At 41.9% G+C, this 20,362-nt stretch overlaps 1 protein-coding gene across 2 annotated transcripts in view; it reads left to right on the top strand.

Annotated features, from left to right (window-relative positions):
* Positions 1-1,746: 1,746 nt before the first annotated feature.
* The window catches only part of LOC143289814 (heme transporter hrg1-A-like), a 52,189-nt gene continuing 33,573 nt past the window's right edge, over positions 1,747-20,362 (top strand). The window contains exons 1-2 of one of the 2 annotated variants that reach the window (XM_076598978.1): positions 1,747-2,216; positions 15,083-15,250. In XM_076598978.1, coding sequence (XP_076455093.1) covers positions 2,078-2,216; positions 15,083-15,250 — 307 coding nt within the window. In that variant the 5' untranslated portion in view covers positions 1,747-2,077. The remainder of the gene's footprint in view (positions 2,217-15,082; positions 15,251-20,362) is intronic. The other variant, XM_076598977.1, reaches the window with a different exon arrangement.

Below are 20,362 nucleotides of genomic sequence, written 5' to 3'. Positions count from 1 at the left end.
CCTCCTTTCTGGCCTCAGCTACCACACTGGCCTGCTTCCTGGTAAGATCATTGGCCACAGTCACTCCCTTCTCTTTCAGTTTCTCTCTGTACTGGCGATTTGTGATCAAAGCCATTTTGTCCTTCCAACGATTAAACTTTACAATCATTGGTTTAGGTCTGCCATCCCACTCTGTGCGCTCGCGTGATGTCATCAGTGGTCCATTGTTTTGGTCCGTCCATGCTGTTGAGTGTGTCAGTCACCAATCTCGCGCACGGCATTTTCATGCTGTTCTGATTGTGACACACCGTACATTCTCAGATTGTCTCTGCGGGAAGTCTTCAAGTTTCTCACAAGTTTCTTGCAGTGTTTCAACTTCACGTTTCATTTTGTTTACACTCGTGGATAACTTCTGAAGTTCAGCTTCATTTCTGTCACATGAACTGAATAATGTGGCGACATCCTCTTTTGTTTCTTTCAGTGATGAGGTAAGTGCCTGAGTGTCTTTTTCTAGACTGTCACATTTTCTGTCTATTTCATCACATTTTGCTCTGACCAGTCCAACGTCCGTCTTGATATCACTTAAATCATTCCTCATTGACGATAGACCCGTTTCAATTGACAAGAATCTCTCACCTTGGATTCTGAGCGTCTCTAAGATCTGTGAAGCCACGTCCATGGTAAGCCCTGTACCAGATGTACACTTGGAAGGGAGACAGGTGGAAATGTTATTCCTGTTGCCTGCACTCGTACCCGTTGTCATAACTGGTTCGTTGTCTCCAATGTCTTTTTCGGATTCACATATCTTGCTGTCTGAAGAACCAGGATTTAATTCCACGTCACCACAACACAGGAGATGTGCGGCCACAAACACAAAAAGCAAAACTTCAGACGCTAGACGCTGCTCGGAAACTAAAGAGGTGGATTTTGTGCTCGGCTGAGCAGCCGTGTTCCAGTCTGTTCCGTAGGCCTACTGTCACAAGTCTCGTGCGCATTTTCAAAACAAGCGTAACGCGCTTGGCCATGAAGTTGTGGTAAGTGGCGAGAAACAGTCCACACCGAGCACGAAAGCACTCACTGTCTACAGGCATGGTTATCTACAATCACAAAAATTACATCACTGTGATCAGAACACTATCCTGCATTGCATCACATAGAAATCCACATGTGGAACGCCTTACTTAAGCAGTTAATTGAACTTGAGGGATAATTTTCCAGGAGCGTTAAAAAAATGCGTGCTGTCGACTTGATGAAACCAACTCAACTAAACTAAAGAACGAACGAACATACATACATCCATGTGTATGTGTCAGATCATCAACCAGTGATATATCTTATAACGGTTGTTCATTTCTGGGATTGTAAAATAACAGCCACAGTGAAATTTTGTACGGTTTTTGTTTCATTGTTTGGGCATCCGAACTACTGAGAGAGAGAGAGAGAGAGAGAGAGAGAGAGAGAAAATAGCTCCCCCTGTCCCACCCTCAACCCCCACTCCGGCCGACCCGCTGTCGTGAAAAATAAGGAAGAAGAAAAAGAAAGAAAAGGAACACACACACACACACACACACACACACACACACACACACACACACAAAGACTCTACACACACACACGCAAAATGTCAGTCACATCCGCTCGCTCGTGATAAGTATAAATAACACACACACCACGTGGCGGTTGCCAAACGCGCGGCGCGCGAAGGAGTGTTTTCATTGGCTGAACTGTGACGTGTGTTTGTGCAACCTACCAAATTGTGACCTGCACTCACGTGAAGTGGTTCAGATGGCTCAGATCATTTACATAGTCCAGGGTAAACCGGTTACACAAGAAAACAAGGAGTACTTCGTTGAGAACTTTAAAAAATGGCCGACAGCTTCAACTGCTAGGAAAAAAAACCCATGTCCTGTCACTGTTGTGTGGCAACCGTGTCGGTAAATCACACTGACGCATTGTGTTACAGGTAAACTGCGAGCGGCTTGGTTGGAGATAGGAGAGTCGTGACGAAACTTCGGCATTTCTATGTGAGAGACAAACACTGAGTATCATTGTGTTGAGACAATTTTGGCAGTGGGAAAGTTGTTGAAAAGCGGGGAGGATGTCCAGTCCTTCGGATTGTTCCATGGGGGCCCGGATAGTGTTTGCTGTGGTGGGGGTTGTGCTGGGGGTGTGTGTGGCTGGGGTGTTTGGAGGGGTCTATCATAACTTCAATGCAGCTGCATGGGGCTTCGTGTCTGGTGAGTAGGTTGTGTGTATGTGATGTGATGTGATGTGTATGTACGCGCGCGCGTGTGTGCATGTGTGTATGTGCCAGGAGTCTGTCATGAAGCGCCCGCGCGCGTGTTCAAGTTGTGTATGTCTGTTTTACTATAAGTGAGTGTGTATTCGGATAGGTAGCCTGTGGTAGAATATGTATACACTGGATGCAGACAGTCAGGTGGGTGGATACATCGGTACAAAGTAATACATTGTTGCCCAGTTAACACAAACGTGGCGGACAACCGGAGAACACGGGGAACTTTTTTTTATGTCTGTGAGAGCAAAGCTGGCAAAGCGAGCTGAATGGAAAAGGCTGGAAATAACAGTGCAACATGCACTGGCAGCCACACGGTGATGCTGGATATTGTCTGCAATGATTCAAACAAGCCCCGAAGTTTTTCATGCTGGTAATTCATTTTCTTTCTCATATTTGTTACGTCGTATATGTGTAACAATGAGATAATTTTGCGATGAGATAGAGGATGATTCAGCCACACTCGCGTCCAGCATGAAGACACGGCTTCAATATCTGCTGAAAGTCCAGATGTGACAGAGTGGTCCAACAAGGCTGGTGATGATTATCTGGACACTGCTACATCTCTCCTGGAAAAGCTGGAAAGTTCTACACCCAACAGCTCGGGTTGCAGCAAACGGTCCTGTCATTTCTAATGTTGTAAGTAAACTGGATAAATCCAAGGATTGGTTGTCTGCAAACGGAAATAGTGACTGGTTTCAGTTTCTTGAGATGATCAATATCTTTAACATGTCAAAGCCAAGAAAACCGGCAGTCCAGCCTACATCTCCAGTTGATGAGATGCGGTTATTATCAAGTTGTTGCAGTGTGCAAAATTAGCCACGTGCTACGTGATGCAAAAACCAGAATTGGACACTCATCCCAGTGTCAGCTGCAGTTTTGAAGCAGGCAACATTGTGCTCAGAAAGAGTGATCAGTTCTGGCCAAGACTGTTGAAAGATTTTGTTACTGAACAGGTCCTGATGAAAGCAATGAAGACCAATGGTAGGTGAAGTAGAGATAAGGACTTGAAAAAAAGGCAGCGGACAGTATGGCTGATGTCCACGTCTGCTCATGGTCAGGTCAATGCAGACATGCAGTCACTGACTGCTTTGTCATTCTCAATCAGTGACTAGAACGAGGAGTCCATGACTTCATCAGAGGCACAAACCTCCTCATGTCCTACTTGCTGGATAAGAACCACTCCAGCATTGACACCATTTTGCTGAACATAGCAAACGGAAGAACTGCAGCACCAGAAGTGAATGCTGATTCTGCCAATTGATCACAACTAGATTGATGAATGATACTAACTGTATGAAATCAAATTACGGTGAGTCGTTTGCAAGAAAAGTGCTTTCACATCAGTCGTTAACACGCATGCTTAACTCTGATCCAGACTGATGAAAGATAAAGCATGTAAACAGAAAGCAAGAGTAACTGTAGACAAGAAAAGGGAGGAGGGGGAGTGGGTATTTTGGAAAGAGCTGAGTTTTAAGGCCAGACGTGAAAGAGCTGAGTTTAAAAAAAAATGATGAAAGAGGAAGGTCCAGAGACGAAGAAAGAATGGCGACCTATCATTGAGTGCTTGCATGTGGGAACGTGAAAACAAATTAGGTCTTTAGCTGATCGCTTAGAGTGTTGAGATCAAGGCTGTCACAGAGATAGGAAGGGGCAGGTTTGTTTATGCGTATGTTTCTTTATGTTTATCAGAGTCCTGATCTTGTAGTATATTCTGTGTGAGACAGGGAGCCAGTCGACAGATCTGAGATGTGCTCAGACCTTTTCTTTCTGCGAGTCGAGCGTTAGAGTTTTGTAATGGATGAAGCAGGCAAACCAAATAAGAAAGTTGCAGTTTAGTTGTAGTTGTAGTTGCCAAAGCGAGATGGAATGAAAGAAGCGACGAGTTCAGATATTCCGTCGGTGGACTGGTATTTTCGAACAGAACTGATGTGCCATAAATGAGGGTAGCAAAATTGCCATCTGACTTTTTCTTCTTCGTTTTTTGCGTGGACACTTTGTGTTGTCAATAACACCACCAGAATTATTGATTCACCTGGGAAGAGGGATGAATGTCTTCACGAGTTTGAGTCATTTGTGATAAAAAAAAAAAAGAAAAAGAAAAAAAAAGTTTTATTCCTGTAAGATATGATTCAATTTTTCTTATTTTTAATTGTGATTTATTTTTTGTTATCCAGTTCTGAATGTCAGGAAGCAGTTGGACGTTTTTGCCAAGAGAGCAGATTTAATTTTCAGGGATGTCGGTTTTCTGAAGGAGAGTGTCATCTGCGTTACACTGATAATTGAGGTAGTGGTGGTTAGTATTTTTAAGGGGGCAATATATACTGTAAAAAAAGAACGGTGCCTAAAATATACCCCAGTGGGACTCCAACTTGAACAAGTTCAGAATTGCAGTTAACTGTTGCTGGTAGGAATCGATCGGTGAGATATGACTTTAACTTGCTGTGAGCGGTACTATTTAGATATTGTTGAAGCAAAGGTGGTTATTGGGCTGCTTCAGGGTGGCTTTTTCTAGAAGATAGGACAGGCTGGTCGATAGTTTTGAAAACGTTCGGGGCAAAGTTGAGTTTCTTCAGATGAGGTCAGAAGACTATAGTGTTGAAAGTGTATGGACAAGATCCAGGAAGAAGAGGTGGACTGATGATGGTGATTGTGGGTAACAGCCGTTGGACACACTGGGAACAGATAGAAGCTGTTATGGGATCAAGCTCACAGGATTTTATTGTCATTTCTTTCAGATTGGTAAAGACTGCTGTCTCAGAGAAAGGATTGAAGAAAACGAGAGGTGTGTTGTTGAAATGGGATCAGGAGTAGGTAGGAAATGCATTGGTTCAAGTTTATTGTAATGTTTTGACGTACAGGCAGAAGGGAGGGGAGTCGTTTTATTTTCAGTGATAAGACTTGACACAGTGGAATAAAGACGTTTGTAGATGTGGCCCTGAGTGGAGAAACTGATTGTCTTTGTTGACAGATTTTTTTTTTGGGGGGGGGGGAGGGGGGGAGGGGGGGCATGGGAGGGGGAAGATTTCATTGTAATCTCAGATTTTTGTTGCTGGCCACCGCCATTCCTACTGAAGACACTTGTGGTTTGCATTCCGGATGTCATGTGTGTACCATGTGGTGGAATGCAGCAGGGAGATAGTGGATGGTGAATGTTCAGCCAGCAGTTGACAGAGGACATTGTTGTAATGTGAAGAGGCGTCGGTGAGGGAGGACATTTGGGAAAGACGTTCAGCAGCTTGTGAAGAGAAGGTGTTGAGTGTTGATAGATTTCAGGTTACGACAGTGCAGGATCTCATGGCTCTGGCAGAAGACTACCACATTGATCGGAGGAAAGGTCGTCGGTTACCGCCACTGAATGCAGCCATGTCATTAGAATCACGGTTGGCGAGTCAGTCCAAAGTATGGCCGGATCTGTGTGCTGATTTCACGACGAGCTGAGAAAGAGAATGATTGGACAGAGAAAGGCAATGGCTTTTGGTATCAGGAATAGTCTGGTTGTCGAAATAAAAGTTGACATTTCCATCTACAATTGACTTGCCAGAGCGAAGGTTGTAGTAATCGAGTGACCAAGAGCATTGACATCGACTTCGAGCGCTTCAAAGGAATCGTGTGGAGAGTTGAGGTTGCTGGAGAAGGAAAGGAAGGTTCCAAGAAGTCTCTATAGATAATGGCGATGCCACTTCCACAAGACTTAGTTCTGAAGCCAGGATATGTCGATCTGCAGGACATGATGGGCACGGCTGCACTGGAGGCAACAATGAAGGATCAGGTGATCGCTCTCGCTGCAGAAAGCACTGTGAAGGTCCGCCAATAGCCTGTCAACGTCAACCCTTACCTCTTCATTGGTTACCAATTTCTGCCCGCATTTAGTATACAGTCACAACTCTTACCTTCAACTCCATTTCGTGTGCTGCCCCTCAGTATTTGAGATAAGTCATTCAAACCTACACACCCCAATAATTCAGATCATCTTCTGATTCACGGCGGCTACTTGCACCCCGTGTTAAAACCCAGTCCTTCGGTGATTTTTCCTTTTCTCATTCAGGTCCATCTGTCAGGAATAGTTTATCTCACGATCATCGCCTCTCTCTCTCATTTCAATCTTTTAAAACTGGTCTGAAAACGCATCTTTTTGAAAACGCCTATACGTTGAACTTCCATTCCTTTCCACTGACATTCAGTTATAACCCATGCAGACTTGAGTTGTTTTTTTTTACTCCTTGCGCGCGCGCGCGCGTATGTGTGTGTGTGTGTTTGTGTGTGTGTGTGTGTGTGTGTGTGTGTGTGTGTGTGTGTGTGTGTGTGTGTAAAAGTAATGTAATAGGCGCAGTCTTTGAATCTGTCTTATGCTCGTGTGCGTCAAATCATTATTTATTCTTTTTTCTATTGTAAGTTATCGCGCGCGCGTGTTTTGATGTTTATTGTTAAGCGCTTTGAACTCCCTTTCAGGGAGGAAAGCGCTCAGCAACTATCCATTATTGTTATTATTATTATCATCATTCTTATTATTCGAGCAGCTAGTGACTTGCACAGATCACACTGGAAATCTTGCCACCGGTGTTTCAATACGATGTGCCAACATCTTTTTTTCTTTTTGTTGTTGCTGCCCCATCATCTTCGCCGTTTCAGTGGCATAACTCTCACGCCGCTCATTCCGAGTCCCCCATACACGGCCACACCCGGGTTCGTGTTGCCGCAGTCCTAGTACCGGCAGACCACAGGGAACCATCGATGTTAGGTCGCCAAGAGGCCACACACCAGAGGAGACTATGCACTGCTGCTGAGTCACTTTGGTAGTGTTTGGTAGTGCCTGTTCTGATTTAATGTACTTAGGACACCATCTACTAAGCCCCATACTGATGACAGTAATTGCTTTGTCGCGGAGCCAGACTAAGCGAGCGTCTTTCCCAGATTGGAGACCGCCACCAGTTCCTCCAAATCAAATTCAAATTATGGTGCTTAGAGCCTCGCCGACCACTAAGGCCATCTCAAAGCTATCGCCACGTTTGCATCTACTTTTAAGTCAAGCGTAAAAAAAATACACGCACAATAAAAACCAGTCACCGCCTCAAGCTCTCCATTCAAAGTTTAAAAACCTCCCAGTTTAAAACCTTCAAATCTGATTAAAAATGTTCACTTCTTTCAAGAAGTCCATCAGCGTCCACGGAGGGACATAAAAAAAACAAGTTCCTCCAACGGCAGTTCACCATGAATCCGCCGACACCGAAGACTTTGACAAGTCACCCCAAGCGCGGAAGTAGAGGGGTATCGAAACTGAGGTCACCATGAGAGCAGGGCATGAAAGGCCACATAATTTGGGGCTTTTTTATTTGTCATAGGTTTCTTTGTGTGAAATTCGGGCTGCTCTCCTCAGGGAGAACGCGTCGCTACACTGACAGCGCCACACATTTTTTTGTATTTTTTTCCTGCCTGCAATTTTGTTTTGCTATCGAAGTGGATTTTTCTCCAGAATTTTGCCAGGGACAGCCCTTTTGTTACCGTGGGTTCTTTTACATGCACTAAATGCATGCTGCACACGGGACCTCGGTTTATCGTCTCATCCGAATGACTAGCGTCCAGACCATCACTCAAGGTCTAGTGGAGGGGGAGAAAATATCGGCGATTACCAGTGGGATTCGAACCAGTACGCTCATTTTCTCGCTTCCTAGGCGGACGCGCTACCTCTAGGCGAACACTCCACACATGATGATGAAGGAGGATGACGATGATGATGATGATGACGATGCTGCTATGGAGGTCCATTTTGGTTTGGGACTACGTGACTTCGTGACAAGGCTGTACTCAACGCTTCCTTTCATAATGATATCCCGGCGTCAACCAGGCCTGAGAGATATAGACACTTGCAGTATGATACAGACACCTGCAGTGTTGGTCAGGAAATTAGAGCAAAACACCCAAAGATGCATCCTTGAAGTGGATGATACTCGACTGTGTGGTCCCAGTCTTCCCATTTAAGCTCATAGCACACTCAATTCTGGATAGGAGTCGGCCGCGGGCCGAAAAACCCACCTCCACTGGGATTCGAACACGCGTCCTCCCAGCCGTCAGTCCGTGACGCTAACCACTTCGCCACGGCGGTTTGTATGTGCCAACATCTTTGTTCGATTCATCAGGATAGGTGCAAAAAAGTAATCTCATGCGGATAACATGCTTACAGTTGATCAGCAGGTTGCAGCCGCCTCACGCAGCAGTTACATTTGATATAAATGGTGGTTCTCTGTTCACTGGGATCACTGGCTGCATGGCTCCACCTGTGATCAACTGACCCCGCTATGTACGGAATTTGTCACCCGCAAATACAGGAAGGCCTTCATCATTTTTTGACGGTTATGACAGCAGTTCCAGCAACAAAGATACTGCATATCTACAATGAAATCTTCACGAGAAATAATTCCGATTCAAAGGAAACATATCAGTCCAACGTGCACAGCAGTCAACGCTTCCTCAACATGTTGAGCCCAGCACTGCACACTAATGTGTATTTGAAATGATCCATACCCAGGACAGCGCTGGTTGCCTCATTATCAAGGAGTCCCTGCAGGCTGCCAGACAAGAGACCGTTATAGGAGCGGACACAGAACCTGTTTTGATACCGTACCACATAAAAAAAGTTTTCCACTCTAAGATACGTAGAAGAATCTAGGCTAGAATTTTCCAGATGTCAAGAACAGACGGTTTAACAGGTACAAATCAGTTAAGTTTGCTTTTATGGCAGTTTGGTCCAAGTCACCGTTTCAATTATTTGAAACATTCTACAGCGAACTCCATAGCTCTTCTCTGCCTCTGAACACTGACATTAATTTTTGTTCGTTTGTCACCAGTTCCCATGCTCGTGATACCAAAAACTGGCAATGTTGAGATGTATAGGACATTTTGTACTGTGCATGAAATGAAACCGAAATTTGCAAATGAGCTTAGACACATACATTTTAAACTCACAATGGCAAGACTTAGATTATATATATATATATAAAAGAAATTGTTCAACATTACAGTCGCGGTAGGAAGATACTGAGGTAGAGTTTTTATTCTTGTCCTTTGTGTAGAAGTGGGGTTGAAGATGAGTTGTATTTCATGTTGTGTCTGCTTTTGGAACAGTATATTCCGGGAATATACTATAAATTTCAAAACAGTTCCGGCTGAGTCTGTTGATGGCATCTGATTAAGAAAACATGATAGAGAATTGGTCAGTTTTCTCACATAAAGCATTTAAGATACGATCAGTTGTGTTAATTCGTTTGATGAATGTTTCAGCATGCACACTCGTATGTAATGACAGTGTTGCACACTTCATCCCTTCATGAGGGGCAATGGCCGATATGAATAAATCATCCGAATCTCTCTCTCTCTCTCTCTCTCTCTCTCTCTCTCTCTCTCTCTTGTCAGATAATGTAAAGATAATTCGGTCACTTGCTAAATTTATCGCCCTTGCTTGGCACACTCGTAGCAAGAATTGCTCTAACTTGTAAAGGCATACACAACAAAAGAATTGCAGTTTCGAAAGTTAAGAAATAATCACACTAAAGTTTTAACTGTCATAGCGTTTAGGTTGGATGGTCGACTCAAAGAAGCCGACATTTGTATTGTTTTCTAATATGCACGGAGAAAGTGCAAATTAACTGAATATATATAGGTTTACTTTTCTTTTTTCATATTTTTCTTTTCGGTTGAGCACGCCGTGAGTTTGTCGAGCGTGGGTAAAGCCGTTTTCGACATAAGTGTTTTTTTTTATTATTGTGTTTCAACAGACCTTGTAATTTTCTTTGCAGGGTTGTTGCTGCGACTTCGATGCATATATTAATGCTGTTTTTGTTTTGTTTGTTTTTATGTTGTTAAACGATTATTCTGATGTGTCCCATGCCAATATGACTGTAATGTCAATGGCATAAAAACAATTTTCAGTTTCAGTTTCTCTCTCTCTATCTCTCTCCCCGCCTTCCCTCCCTCTCTCTCTCCCTCCCTCCCTCCCTCCCCACTTCCTCTCCTATCTCCGTCTCTCTTCCCTATCTACCCCTCTATCTCCTCTTCTCCCTCTCACTACATATCAATCTCTCTCTTAGTGGGTGACTGGTAACTGTCGTTGTTTCAAGCAGATCATTTGGATCTTAATCAATCTAATCAGCATGTCCTTGTGCTGAGGCAAGATCAAAGTTCAACAGCTAACTGTAAGCTGATACCGCAAACCTTTCATTTTTGATATTCGTAACTTTTTTCTGTATGTCCCCACTTCCCATTCTGTGTGTGTGTGTGTGTGTGTGTGTGTGTGTGTGTGTGTGTGTGTGTGTGTGTGTGTGACAGAGATAGATAGAGAGATGGAGAGAAAGAGAGAGAGAGAGAGAGGGTGAGAGAGAATGTTTGTGCGTAAATGTGTGTGCACACGTGCGTTTGTTTATGTTATATGTATGTGCGCATATAGGAATCAGACTCATAATAACTATCAACTCAGCAACAGAAATTTGGTGTGTTGAAGTTTGTGATACATACAGATTACAGGCATGACAGTGAAATTTGGCATACAACATATAGCACACACAAAGGTCATAGCAACTGTATGTATGTGAGCGCACGCTCGCGCACACTCTATTTTCTTTCCATTCCCAGTTACGTCACTTACACTGCACTTCTCAGTATCACCGTCCACATCCATCCACACCTTGGTTTGAGTAAGTAGTTGTTTTTTTCCGTCAGCGTATGTCTGTTTGCCGCCACGAGCCATCTTCCAGAGGAGAACCTGCAGTCCCCTCAAGTATGTCAGTATGATTGAGAACCTGCCAGATACCTACCTCACCCGTCTTATCTGCACACCGTCACAGATTTCAAAGTGTTAGATGTTGGGCTTGGATGTAATGGTCTGGGGGGCCAGTTAAAGGGTATTGACATCAGCAGTTCAGAATGAACAAAACCAACATTGACATTGCGGTGTTTGTTGCGACAAGGCAGCACAGCATGAACATCACTGTTGAGGTGGCGATCCACCATGGATACGGTCATAAGACTGTGCAGTGCGATTCAGTGCTCAGCACAGGTGTTTGGCACGTGTTTGCGGTCCACGTTCAGTCAGGTGTTTGACACGTGTTGGTGGTCCACATTTAGTTCGGGTGTTTGACATGTGCTGGTGGTCCACATTCAGTTCGGGTGTTTGACACGTGTTGGTGGTCCACATTCAGTTCGGGTGTTTGACACGTGTTGGTGGTCCACATTCAGTTCGGGTGTTTGACATGTGCTGGTGGTCCACATTCAGTTCGGGTGTTTGACACGTGTTGGTGGTCCACGTTCAGCACAGGTGTTTGACACGTGTTGGTGGTCCACATTCAGTTCAGGTGTTTGACACGTGTTGGTGGTCCACATTCAGTTCAGGTGTTTGACACGTGTTGGTGGTCCACATTCAGTTCAGGTGTTTGACACGTGTTGGTGGTCCACGTTCAGCACAGGTGTTTGACACGTGTTGGTGGTCCACATTCAGGTCAGGTGTTTGACACGTGTTGGTGGTCCACATTCAGTTCAGGTGTTTGACACGTGTTGGTGGTCCACGTTCAGTTCAGGTGTATGACAGGCGTTGGCGGTCCACGTTCAGTGCCTGTTGTAGGTGTTTGACAAGTGTTGGTGGTCCACGTTCAGCACAGGTGTTTGACACGAGTTGGTGGTCCACGTTCAGCACAGATGTTTGACACGTGTTGGTGGTCCACATTCAGTTCAGGTGTTTGACACGTGTTGATGGTCCACGTTCAGTTCAGGTGTTTGACAGGTGTTGGCGGTCTACGTGGAGGAAGAATTTTGTTTAATGTCCCGTCACACATATCGGTGATTGAAGACAATTTGTTAAAGTATTTATGAATACATCTGAGTATTATCGTTTAGAAGGGGTGGGAGATGTGGATAATGGAGGGTTGGGAGAAAATGGGCAAATGAGGGTAAAAATGTGAGTGAAATTTGGAAGAAAAAACAACAGCAACAACAACAAAACAACTCTAAATACAGTTACAGGAAATTACTTAACTTGAAGCACTTCGTAAAAGAGAAGTCGTTAAACTGACAAGCGAAACAACTGATAATGAATGCAAAAAGTCAAAAACATCAACGTTCTCAGTCACTTGTGAAGACACACTTTCGTATACAAAAGGCTTCATCAAACTACAGTGAAAAATTATATGCTCAATTGTCAGGTTACTAAAGCATATGCACTTGACAGTAGAACAATACTTGGTCCGTAATGAATTTGATAATAGTCTGAGAGCTAAACTCAGAATTGGTCTGCGAATCGGACCAAAGTCTGAGAGAGTCAGCTGACGAGGTTTTAGACTTGAATTCAAGCACCTATAAAAGTCCCTTTCTAGTTTATTGCTTATTTCCTTGTATGACAATGGGCAATATACTTCTATACTATCTATATGATTTTTTGCTCCCCTTTTTGCTGCCCTATCTGCTTGGTCATTATAACGGAATCCAGTGTGGGATGGTATCCAACAAAAATCAACATTTGTACCCTTCACAAATAGGGAGTGCAATAAATACCTAATTTCAAACAATAAATCTTCTCTTTGATTATTCTCAAAATGGAGCAAACTTTTTAAGACAGATTGAGAATCAACACAAAATAGGATATTACTTACTATGATTGGTATATCAACAAGATGATTTAAAGCCATAAGGATGGCCATCAATTCAGCTGTAAAAATTGAATGTCCCTTACCTAAATAATATGATTTTTCTGTTTTTAGGTCAGGAATGACAAAAGCAGATCCTGCACTGCTATCATCCAGGACCGAGCCATCAGTGTAAACTTTTAAATGATAATCAAAATTTTCTTCTAATTCAATTCTGACAGATGCTGCGGTCTACGTTCAGTACCTGTTGTATGTGTTTGACAGGTGTTGGTGGTCCACATTCAGTTCAGGTGTTTGACACGTGTTAGCAGTCCACAAACAGTACCTGTTGTAGGTGTTTGACAGGTGTTGGTAGTCCACGTTCAGTTCAGGTCTTTGACAGGTGTTTATGGTCCATGTTCAGTTCAGGTGTTTGACAGGTGTTTATGGTCCACATTCAGTTCAGGTGTTTGGCAGGTATTATGGTCCACGTTCAGTTCAGGTGTTTGACAGGTGTTTATAGACCACGTTCAGTTCAGGTGTTTGACAGGTGTTTATGGTCCATGTTCAGTCCAGGTGTTTATGGTCCACGTTCAGTTCAGGTGTTTGGCAAGTGTTTATGGTCCACGTTCAGTTCAGGTGTTTGGCAGGTGTTATGGTTCATATTCAGTTCAGGTGTTTGGCAGGTGTTTAAGGTCCACGTTCAGTACAGGTATTTGACAGGCGTTGGTGGTTCACGTTCAGTACAGCAGGTATTTGACCGGTGTTTATGGTCCATGGTCAGTTCATGAGTTTGACAGGTGTTTATGGTCCACGTTTAGAAAGCGCCAGACCGTCACTTCCTCTGTTCCCCAGTGCATAACACACGGTGGATTACGTGACCTGTGTCATGATACGCGCAGTTGGGTTGGCCTCTGTCGGATGACAATACAGAGCAGCTTGGATCCCTGTGACTCATCATACAGTGAGTCTCGGAAAGGAAGACTACACAACAGTTTTCGTCGTTGGAATACACTATGCCACCTAGCTGAGGATAGTGCCCAAAAGCGCCCCCCTCGGACCCTCTCTTAGTGTGAATGTGTTATATTTTATAATTAATTAAATAATTAATTAATTAATTAATCAATTAATTAATCATTTGCAGTAAATTTACGTTGTTGTAGAGTGCCTCATCCTACGTTCTGACGAACCTTAATTGAAATAGGTCCAGCAATTAGCAAGAAGATTAAACCTGTCCATAGACGTACACACACATACTCAAAATTATAGGCCTTGATCTCATTTGGAAAAACCAATTCCCATTCAGCGTACATAGACTGAAATACGTGGTATATCAAAAATTAGAAAATGAATATATCAAACACTGGAAAGATAAAAGAATAAAAGAGAAAAAACATTAAAGTTAAAATTTTACAATACGATTGTAGCAGAGTACAAAACTGAAACCTGTCTTTTAAATTATCAGATACAAAACACAGACAAGCTTTAACAAAACTCAGAATAAGCGCGCATGACCTAAAGATTGAGAAAGGTAGATATTTGAATATTCCACAAGAAGACAGATTGTGCAGCAAGTGTAACATACTGGAAGACAAAATCCATCTTCTTGATCAGTGTATTAAATATAAAACCTTAAGGGAACAATTTTTAAAAGATATTCAAAATCCGAATAACACAGGAAATATTCCCAGTTAGATGATGCTAACAGATGATGAATATATACAAACAAGATTAGGAAGATTTGTTTATGAATGCTGTTGCAATTTATTGCATTAATTGATTAATTAATGGTGTATTTTTTTCATTCATTCATTCATTTGCTATTGTACTTGTATCTTATAAACCTTAAGGTTTCATGACAATAAAATCTATTCTATTCTATTCCACACACACACACACACACACACACACACATGCGCGCGCAGGGATGGAGATGGGGGGCGTTTGCAGAACAAAATTTTGCGAACTTCTCTGTGTTGACTGGAAACATGTGTGAAAAAGTCTTTCAAGTCTGTACTTCCACAGCGAAGAAAAATGTTATGTCTGACATGAAAACTTCATGTTCAAAGGATTTCTCCTAATGACGTATATGGTGGTGTGAAATTGCGAATAATAGTTCTGTCAGCATCAGCACATTACGAGGTGGGTGGGGATGGGCGGGGAAAAACAACAGATGTATGCTGACTTGATTTGTGTCCTGCAGGTGTGGTGGCGGCCTTGACCCTGTATGTGCACGTGCAGTACGTGAAGGGGAAGTACAGGGCAGACCCCCGGGCACTGCGTGTATGGCTGTACTGTGGTTGTTGGTGGCAGCTGGTGGGGCTGGTCAGCCTGGTGGTCTACATCGTGCTGGCCATCAGGGATCGTCAGGGTCAGTCCGTGCACAGCACACACTTGTCGTGTGTCGTGTGTGTGTGAATCTGAATCAGATTCAGAATCAGAATCGTATTTATTTGTCATGAAAACCGTAACTGAAAGGTTTATAGACACAACAATAAGGGTAAAAGAAAAAGAAAAAAGAAAGAAAGAAAAAAAAGAAAGAAAAGAACTAAACTAAATGTAAGGTGTTCTAATCAAAACGTGACGTGTTCTTTGAAATATTCATATATGAATTTTGCTGGTCGGGGTTGCCAGCCCTGACATGGCCTTAGTGGTCGGCTTGGCTATAAACAGTATGATTTGAGTCGGGGTTGTACGAGGTCGTAATTATACCATTGTGTCTACCATATCAGTATCATCAAAATTTGTAAAATTCAGACTTTATATCTGTTAACAAAACTTCTCGTAAGTGTTCATATCTAATACTTTTGTCTAGAAAAATGATACTCATCTTCTAATACACTACAGGTTTTGAATTTTCTTGCATGTTTTTCTGTACCTGTGTATCTGCCTCTTTCTATTTGGAGATCATGTGCGCTTATGCAAAGTCTGCACATGGCAGTTCCATGCTCAGTTTTATCTTGAGTAGATCAGATATAGTTCAAGTCTGTATTCTTTAGAAACATTATTGTAGAATGTTAACTTAGATTTATTTTCGTTTTTCTGCTTTCTCCCAGAAATAATTATATGTACCGACTCTCAAGTTTCTTTAAGAGTGTAAACTTTAATCTGTCGACATTCAGTATACCCTGGTTCAGCCATATGTGATCAAATCCAAGCAAGAAACAGATTTAACAAAGTGAATCCACTTGTTATCTTCAGTGTTTTGCTTTTTAGTCATATTATAACAGTGTTTTACATACGAATTCTCTTGTGATTGTTAGATGTATCCAAAAGGAAATAATATGACAGACAATTTTCATGCTCGCAGGAAATCGTCCCAGTTCACCTAGTACCGGAAGATTTGGTGCTTTATTGTGTACACCCAGCAGTCGGTTTGCCCTGATGTGAAGATTTTCATGAGGAAATGTCAACCAGTTTTCTAAAAGCTCATCTAGTGAGAACGGAGTGTTTGTGTCTCTTTGTTTTACGGTATAGGGAAACCACAACTCGGCTCCGTATGACATGATAGGGGTTATCAAAGAGTCCAACAAGTTCAGCATTGTTTTTACGTTTATGTTTTTGCCTCGAATTGAGCTCCTTAGAAAGAAAATGGACCACTTTTGTGACTTGTTTAGTAAGATGATCTTGGGCAAATTCAAAACTTCCACTTTTGTGGAAGATTATTCCAAGATATTTCCATCGATCGATTGTGATTATGATATTTTCTCCAATCTTGAAAAAGTGCGGAAGCACAGGATCATGTTTGGAGAATATGACGACCTTTGTTTTGTCCCTGTTTACTTTTAATCCCCATTGATTGCAGGAGTCGTTTAGTCTGTTTAATTTTGTTTGTAATCCATCTTAGTTGCTGTCAGAATAACAATATCATCAGCGTAGAGTAAGCATGGTACTTGAGATGGGCTTGACTCGTCCATTTTTGGAGAGTCTGGATCTTCTTGAGAGTTAATGATATCATTAATAAAAAATATTGAAAAGTGTATGACTGAGTGTATTACCTTGTAGGACTCCTCTTTTAACAGGGATTTCTCGAGAAAACCCATGATTTGATGGGGTACAGATCGTAGCGTTATGGTAAATAGCATTTATGATATTAAAACAAGGTACTGTTATTCCAATTGTGTGTAATTTTAACAGTAATCCAGCATGCTACACAGTATCAAAGGCTTTTCGGAAGTCAATGAAGCAACTGTATAATCTTCCAGTGTGTGTGTGTGTGTGTGTGTGTGTGTGTGTGTGTGTGATGTAAATGCGCGTGCTTGTGTGTGATATCGGAATCAGAATCAATTCCAATAGTCAATTATGAAACTAACAAGCTCTGTAAGACAAACACGCACCCAAAAACGCGTGTGCGCTCGTGTGTGTGTGTGTGTGTGTGTGTGTGTGTGTTCGTACGTCTCAAATTGTCTGTTAATGAATCTCCAATTAAAAAAAAGGGGGTTGGGGGGTGGGTCACAGCTTTTGTCAATGCATGTCGACGGTTTTTATTTTTTTATTTTTAGTCCCTGTACTAGATGAGCGATGGTATCATATTGTCCAAGTGGTCCCATGGTCCCCTAAGAACAGAGTTCACTTCTTATATGTGACACCATAGAAACGTACCCTCACAGTGAAACATTTGTATTTGAGTGTTACTCCCCTCCCCCCCCCCCCCCTTCACCCCCACCCCGAATCCCCTCCTCTCGCCCCCTCCCCCATACACTTTCCCTCTTCACCCACGCCCCCTGTCTCTCTTCCCCCTCGCCCCCCCCCCCCACCCACCCCCACGCCCCCATCCCCTTCCACAACCCCTTTTCCCGTCAGATTATCTTGTGCTTTTACAGTTTATGGTGAGAGTGGTAAAGACAGATTGGATGGCGTATGTTTTTGTCGCACTAAATTTCTGTCGGAGAGCGCGTCACAAAAAAAATAAAAGAAAAGTACATCGTCACCGTTTTTGTTTTTTCTTTTCTTTTCTTTTCTGTCTGTTATGATATTATTTGAGTGGAATTTTCTGTCTGTTTTGATATTATCAGAGATTTTCTGCAGACGTTTGCCGAGAGTCAACTCTTTGTGTGCGTTGTGTCGTGCGCTGTGTTCTTTCAAGTGCGCTGAATACATGCAGCAGACGAAACATCAGTTTATTGTCTCATCCGAAAGGCTAATGCAACCGAGGCCACGAGTGAAGGTCTGGTAGTGAGAGAGGAGGAGGGAAGTGATCAAGGGGTGATGGCTCGTGTAGAAATCCCCAAGCCCAAGCTCAGTGTTGTCTCTATGCCTGAATTTTGTCTTCACTCTCTCCCTCTCTTTCTTTTCCCCCTTCCTTTTTCTTCCCTCCCCTTCCCCCCTCCTTGCTCACTCATCTTTCTTGCTAGAAAGACAAAAAATGCAGAAAAAAGCAAAACAAAACAATCTACTATGTCTGCTCGCTCCAACCAGTCATCCCTGGCCTATTTCAAAATCTGTTTGGAAGGAGGACCCTCCAACCCTCCCATTTTCTCTGAGGGAAGTCCACACTGAGCTCTTTCAAGTCGGGGGATGGGGTGGGATGGAAAGACAGGTGATCAGTCTCCCAGTCTGCACTGTTTAGGCCCGTCGCCCACGGGGCGTCAGCGCCGCCGCGCATCAGTTTTTGATGCCTCGCTACGTTGTCGCGCCGACGCCTGAAACTTGTAGCGAGGCGTGTCGCTCGCACACGCGCGACAAACCTCCCCAGGCATCACGCATCACGCTCCATATTTGGAAAGTCACGTGCTGTCAGTGTCGCCCTGACGATAATTTATTGTTGATACTGAAGAGGAAATTATGGTTGACTGTTGCCATGAAAATACCCCCCACTGTTTTTGATGATGATGTTGTTATTTTTTTTTTTTATTATTTTTTTTTTTTTACATTTGAAATGGGGCAACATTTAGATATAACATGTTTTTGTTGCTTTATACTGTTTGTTTCTTTATTTTCTTTTGACGTTTTTTCAAACACATCACCACGTTTCCTTGAATTTATTCATCGAACACCCTGTCCAGTTTATCTGTTTATTAGTTATTATTCAGTCACTTTTCCATGCATGATATTGATATTCATTGCAAAATCAATCATTTGATCAATCATTCAGTCACTCACCAGTCACTATATTAATTGTTACATCAATCAAATGATCTCTCATCTGTTAACTGTCTCAAACAATGTAATGAAATAAAATCTGTGTTGTTTAGCATGCCATTTTGCTTGTCTATTCATTCATGCAATTAGATAAACTGGATAAATTTATCATAATTCATACTTATATATTCATTTATATGTATTCGCTGATTTCATTTTATTCACTTCATGTATAAGTCATCAACATTTTATTTAAAAACATGAAACTGCATTTATTCATTATTTCATTTTATTCGTTTACTATTAAATTGTTGACCTGTTTTAATTTTATCACTATTTTGCTTCTTTGCCATCCAGTTTTTACTGACCCTTTCCTTAGTGAATATATTCTGCATTGTATTTGTTTATCTAATATTGTACTATTCATTATACAGGTCTATCTGTCCAACTGTCTGTCTGGCCTTAATAATTTGTTTAATGATTCATGCGTTTACTTCTTAATTTACTTGTACTTAATCATTCATTGCAAATATTTGACATGACAAGATGAACTATAACAATTTATACTCTTGACTGATTGTTCATTTATTTCATCTTTCTTTTTTAAACTCGTTTATTTATTTTAAGATTCTTTTCCTATCACACTAGAAATAACAAAAACATTACATGGTATGCAAAAGACACTTGGCTACAGTATTTTTCTGTCTTGGTGACTAGACACAGCCATAGTGTGCAGAATCACAAATAAACAAATCTAGTTTTAAACACACACACACACACACACACACACACACACACACACATATATATATATATATATATATATATATATAGATATATATATATATAGAGAGAGAGAGAGAGAGAGAGAGATAGAGAGAGAGACAGACAGACAGACAGACAGACAGACAGAGAGACACAGAGAGAGTTGGTGGACTGATCTTTTGACTGGAGAGTGTGAGAGAGAATATGTGTGAGTATATATATATATATATATATATATATATATATGTGTGTGTGTGTGTGTGTGTGTGTGTGTGTGTGTGTGTGTGTGTGTCCTCTATGTGTTGATGTTTACAATCAGATACAAAAAGTGTATATATACTATATATAAGAAAATGTAATAATTTATTTAAGAAGAATTTTACATTGGAACCAAACCTGGTTGTTGCATCTGTCATTTACATTAGTGTTTATGTGTGAGAATCCTGTACATGCAATTGTGACAATTCTTTTCTTCTCCATATCAGTTGCACAGCTTCATAAAATAAACTGTGCCTGTTATAACTGCAGATACAATCAGATTCCAACATTTTACAGTTCCAAACAAAATGGTTTGAAAAGAAAGGTTAGAAATTACAATTGCAATCAGACCATGAAGGATAAATCAATTATGTAAGCA

The sequence above is a fragment of the Babylonia areolata genome, chromosome 14, assembly GCF_041734735.1.
Source record: "Babylonia areolata isolate BAREFJ2019XMU chromosome 14, ASM4173473v1, whole genome shotgun sequence".
NCBI lineage: Eukaryota > Metazoa > Mollusca > Gastropoda > Neogastropoda > Buccinidae > Babylonia > Babylonia areolata.
Note: the sequence above shows the minus strand (reverse complement) of the source record. Positions and strands in the feature narration are given on the sequence as shown.